This window comes from Pituophis catenifer, unplaced genomic scaffold (genome assembly GCF_029215685.1).
Source record: "Pituophis catenifer annectens isolate HBS135680 unplaced genomic scaffold, rPitCat1.0.hap2 SCAF_2, whole genome shotgun sequence".
NCBI classification, from domain to species: Eukaryota; Metazoa; Chordata; class Lepidosauria; order Squamata; family Colubridae; genus Pituophis; species Pituophis catenifer.
Window position 1 is genome coordinate 216,908,773 of NW_027256882.1, and position 5,527 is coordinate 216,914,299.

Here is a 5,527-nt window from a genome sequence, read left to right on the forward strand (position 1 = left end):
TTGTAATTTCCAAGGTAACACAAGAACTATTCTTTAGTTGATTCAGTTGCCTTTAAGGATTCCAAACAGGCTAAAATAGATGCACAAACAAAAAAATGGTTTCTTCTATTGTTAAAATATCATGGGATGCGTGAAAATGAAATTCCCTCCTGCTTTACAAAACTAAGCTCTTAATTGATGTGTTCTTGCTGGAAGGTAAAGTGAAGTAACGCGACAAGCACCTGAGGGCAGAGCAAGACACAAGAGTTGGAAACTAAGGAGATAACCAATCTAGAACTAAGGACAAATTTCCTGACAGTGGGAATAATTAATCAGTGGAACAGCTTGCCTCCAGATGTTCACTGGAGGTTTTTAAGAAGAGACTGGACAGCCATTTGTCCGGAATAGTATAGGATCTCCTGCTTGTACAGGGGGTTGGACTAGAAGACCTCCAAGGTCCCTTCCAACCAGGGGTGAAATGCTACCGGTTCGCTCCAGTTCGGACAAACCGGTAGTAAAAAAAAAGCTATTGGTTCGGTCGAATCTGTAGTTTAAAAAAGCTATAATCCGACGATCACCTGTGCTGCGCGGTTTAGCTTTGCTAGAAAGTAGGATTTCCTGCTTTCTAGCGAAGCTAAACTGCGCACCACAGCTGATCCCCTTCCTCGTGGTTCTACTTACCTTCCCAAGCCTCCTTTTGGCGTGTACTGCGCATGCTTCTAAACACTCCTGGTTTAGATCATTTATCCACATAACTTTGGAAGATTTACTACCTAAGGTTCAACTGTTAATTGCAACAAAGAGTAATAAGATTTCATAAGATTTCGTGAAAATTTCGGTCATTCAACCTCATAAATTTTGCGAGGGCAAGGGGCCCTCTCGAGCTCCGTTTTTGCTGGCAGAAGGTTACAGGAGGCCGTCACAGGCAAAAACAGAGCTCAGGAGCTCATTTTCACTGGCAGAGGACTCAGGCCACCACAAGCGCCCCCGACACAAGTGACATTGAGCTGGCCATGCCCACCCTGGCCATGCCCACCCCGGCCCCCAAGGTCAAACAAAACTCTTATGCAATGAAATTGAGTTTGACACCCCTGATATAACCATTTGGGTGGACAGCTTGCCCAAACCCTGAATTTTGATTGTATCACCTGTAAAAATCAGAATAATGGTAGCATTTAATTATTTTATTAACTAAATTACACACTAAAGATATATGTGAAGCTTCCCCCTTCCCCCCTTGCTTTTTAGCTGAAAACAACGATTTTCAGAAATCAATTAGAGGGGACCCTTTGGATGTAGTGATTAATCAGTTCAAAACATTCCTTCATTTGGATCTGGACAATTTTCCAAGCACACAAACTGTACTTCTTATTTTTCAAGAAGTCACTGAGCTTTTGGAAGTATCTTTTTACTCTCAGCCTGGTCAGCTTCAATTTCAGATTCCTTGGAGATGTGATGACTTGTTCCATCTCTGCATTCCCACAAGTTTCCAACATCTTAATCTGCTGATGCAGTCCAATGTGGAAATCTCTTAAAGAGCCCTTATGCCAAACCAATTCAATATGGTTTTGTCTGACGATAAAGTCTATCTGTTCGAGGATTTCTTTAACAGCTGTTTTTGCAATGTCCACCTGGGATTCATCATTCATATCAATCAATATTTTTTCAATGTCTTCAAGTGATGAATCTACGAAGTCCCTGATACATTGTAGAGGAATGGTTGATCTTATATTACTACTTACAAGATTGAAGTTGACCTGGTTGGCTTTTAGTAGCTTCCTCTGAAGTTGGTTACAGTTCTCACATAAGATTTCACCAAAGATTATCCCTACGCAAAGATAGAGAAAGCAACTGTTCATAATCATCGTGAAGATGAATGAGATAGTAACTGCTGATTAGCTCTTTGAAAAGATTTTCTGAGATCTGTTGCATCTTTCATTTAGTTGTGGTATTTATATCATCGGGGATTAAGCTTCCCTATGGTTATTATTATCCTCATAAATTGTGATAACTAACTAACCTAAGGTTAATTCTCAATTTTAATGAAAACTAATGTATTACGTACCCTTCATTAAACTTTTGTTTTTTGACCTCATAATTTTTGTGGGACAAACTATCTAAACTTCAACTCCTAATAGACATGAAGACTAGTATGATACATAAGCCGTCATCAAAACTTAATTCATTTAACCTCATAACTTTGGAAGACTAACTATCTAAGCTTTAACAATTAATTGCAACAAAGACAAGTATGTTTCACAAGCTTTCATAAACATTTGGGTCACTAAAACCTAATAAATTTTGGATGACTAAAGAATTAAGTTTCACATTTTCATGAAATAAAAAACGGAATGTTATCTAAGTCTTCATCAAGGTTCAGATCATTTAACCTCATAACTTTTGGAAAACTAACTACCTAAGCTTCAACTTTTAATTGCAATGAAGACTAGCATATTTCTTAAGCTGTCATGAAAATTTTGGTCATTCAAGCTCATAAATTTTGGATAACTAACTAGCTAACTTAATGGCAATGAAGACTGGTAAGTTAAGCTTTGATGAAAATTTTGGTCATTCAAGCTCATAAATTTTGGATGACCTAAGTTTCAGCTTTTAATTACAATGAACAATGCAAAGTTGTATACACTTTTATGAAGATTTTGGTCATTTAACCTCATAAATGCTGAATGACTAAAATTTTGGATGACCTAAGTTTCAACTGTTAATTGCCATGAACAATACAAAGTTGTATAAGCTTTTATGAAAATTTTAATCATTCAGCCTCATAAATTTTGGAACTCTAAAATTTTGGATGACCTACATTTTATTGTTAATTGCAATGAAGAATAAATATTGTGTAAGCTTCTGTGAAAATTTTAGTCATTCAACCTCATAAATTTTGGATGACTAACCAGTTAACTTTTAACTATTAATGTCAATGAAGACTGGTAAATTAGTAAGCCTTTATGAAAATTTTGGTCATTCAATCTCATAAATTTTGGATAACTAAAATTTTGGATGGCCTAAGTTTTAACAACTTTGTATAAGCTTTTGTAAAAATTTTGGTCATTCAACCTCATAAATTTTGGATGACCAAAGACCTAAATCTCACATTTTAAGGAAATGAAAATTATTATCTTACCTAAGCCTTCATAAAAATTTAGCTCATTTAACCTCAAAAATTTGGAAGACTAACCAACTAAATTTCAACTGTACATTTCAGTGAAGACTAGTAAAATAGGTAAGCTTTTGTGAACATTTTGGTCAATCAACCTCATAAATTGTGGATGACTAAAGACCTAAGTTTCACATTTTCACAAAATGAAAACTAGAATGTTACCTAAACAAGCATCAAATTTTAGATCATTTCACCTCATAACTTTGGTAGACTACTTAAGCTTCATCTTTTAATTGCCATGAAGAATAGTATGTTTCATAAGCTGTCGTAAAAAATTTATTCATTCAATCTCATCAATTTTAGAGGGCAAACTATCTAAAGTTCAACTTGTAATAGAAATGAAGACTAGTATGTTTTGTAATTCTTCACCAAAGTTTAGATCATTTAACCTCTTAACCTCAGAGGGGAAACTACCTAAGCTCCAACTGTGAATTGCAATGAAGACTAGTATGTTTCATAAACTTTCATGAAGTCATTCACCCTCATTAATTTTAGATGCCTAAAAACCTAATGTTTGTTTTTTAAGGCAATTAAAACTGTACATTATAGAAGCTTTCATCAAAGTTTATTTCATTTAATCTCACAACATAGAGTGCAGAACATGAAATAATAGGATTGGGAGGTACCTTGGATGTCTTCTAGTCCTCCTGTCTATGGCAGGAGATCCTATACTATTCTATTCCAGACAAATGACTGTCCAGTCTCTTCTTGAATATCTGCAGGGATGAAGCACTGACTTCAGGCTTTATTAAGGAAAAAAGAGTTACTTTCACTTAATTAGGTCTTAGTGAAATAGTTTCTAAAAACAGTTTAGACAGATTAGAATTATGTGACTGGGAGAGGAAAATAAACTCATGGAGTTTTCATCTTGATCTGCACTTGTATCAAATGAAATGGGACAAAAGAAAAACACACACAAATATTAGGGTATCACTATCCATTCAGTCAACATAGAATTTTGCCAGATGTGACTTGGCAGTCCCTTATCAAAGAGCAGATAAGATGTTCTTGAGAACTGGCCTTGAAAAGACAACCTTTACAGTACTCCGGATAGAAAGCTGAACTCCCACCTTGCCTCCTTCATTATCTTCAGAAGATCAGTCTTCTAAAAATAAATCATGTCAAGTAGTAGGTTTTGTCTACATATTTCTTTTTTAATGTGAGAGGGTAATGGAGAAAGTAAGAAATCTTCTCCTTGATCTCAAAAAGCTGATTGAAACCCAACAGGAAAAATAAGTCCCAGTCCATATATCTCTTCCCGCAAAACACCCTGAAATGGAGTTAAATTAGAAGCGAGGGATTTAAATGTTTATAATAAAGAAAAGGTACTTTTCTTATAATTGATTTTTTTTCAAGAAATGCATGCTGTTTTCTAAATAGTAGTCACTTCTCCAATTAGCACTTTTCATCTATATAAGTTTTTAAATATAGATATATTGAAGCAGAAAAGTGAAAGTCAAGGTATCTTCACATTATAAACTGAAAAAAAAAGTTGAATACTTCAGTGTATAAATACAGAGACATTATTTAGCACTACATATTCCAAAGAATCTTTCCAACATGCCTACTATGACCACAAGATATTGGTGCCTATTCATTTGCCTAGGGATCTTCTTCACTGAAATTTCATCCCAGGACTGTAACCAACTTCGCAGTAGGCTACATGAAGCCAACTTGGGCAACCTGAATGTCCTAATGAGAAATATGGGGTCAACCATTCCCCAACAATGTATCAGGGACATAATAGATTTCTCACTCTATACCAGTGAAGAAAATCTGATGAACATGGTTAATGAATTACAGGGGGAGAATGCCAAAGTAGCTATCAAAGAACTTCTCCAACAGATAGACCTCATCTTCAAGGAAAGCCATAGCGAATTGGCTTGGGATGAGAACTCATTAAGAGAATTCCACATTGGACTGGATCAGGAGATAAAGAACACAGAAGCTTGCTGGAATACCGAGGTGGAACGTGGCACCAGATCTCCAAGAAGTCAGAAACGACAGTTCACCAGGCTGAGAGTGAAAAGATATTTTCAGAGACTCAGAGACTTCTTGAAAAATAAAGAGTACAATCTGTGTGCCTGGAAGATTATCCAGATCCAAATCAGAGAATGTTTTGAGTTGATTAACCAACTCAATCAAAGGATTCCAAGTGAAGGTACTTAGATAATCACTTCAAATTGAATATTTCTAGCATACAGTTGAATATTTCTAGCATATAGTGCAGTTCTTTTAATAAACTCAGTATTTTGATTTTTTGAAGGCAAGATTTAATGCTACTCCATTTTGCTACATTTAAAAAAAAATAGAGATATATCCAGAATGTTAGCACTGTAATTTAAAATAGGTTACTAACTGGAATAAAATCTT

The 5,527-nt window shown here is 35.3% G+C and overlaps 2 protein-coding genes across 2 annotated transcripts; one reads left to right on the forward strand and one right to left on the reverse strand.

The window, feature by feature from the left end:
• Positions 1–1,250: 1,250 nt before the first annotated feature.
• LOC139310341 (interferon kappa-like) lies at positions 1,251–1,844 on the reverse strand. Its single transcript, XM_070934498.1, has one exon. The coding sequence runs from the start codon at positions 1,842–1,844 to the stop codon at positions 1,251–1,253; it is 594 nt and encodes a 197-aa protein (XP_070790599.1).
• A 2,870-nt stretch (positions 1,845–4,714) lies between these two features.
• Positions 4,715–5,323, forward strand: LOC139310342 (interferon epsilon-like). The gene has a single exon (XM_070934499.1). It carries the CDS (start codon positions 4,715–4,717, stop codon positions 5,321–5,323), a length of 609 nt encoding a protein of 202 aa, XP_070790600.1.
• Positions 5,324–5,527: the final 204 nt, after the last annotated feature.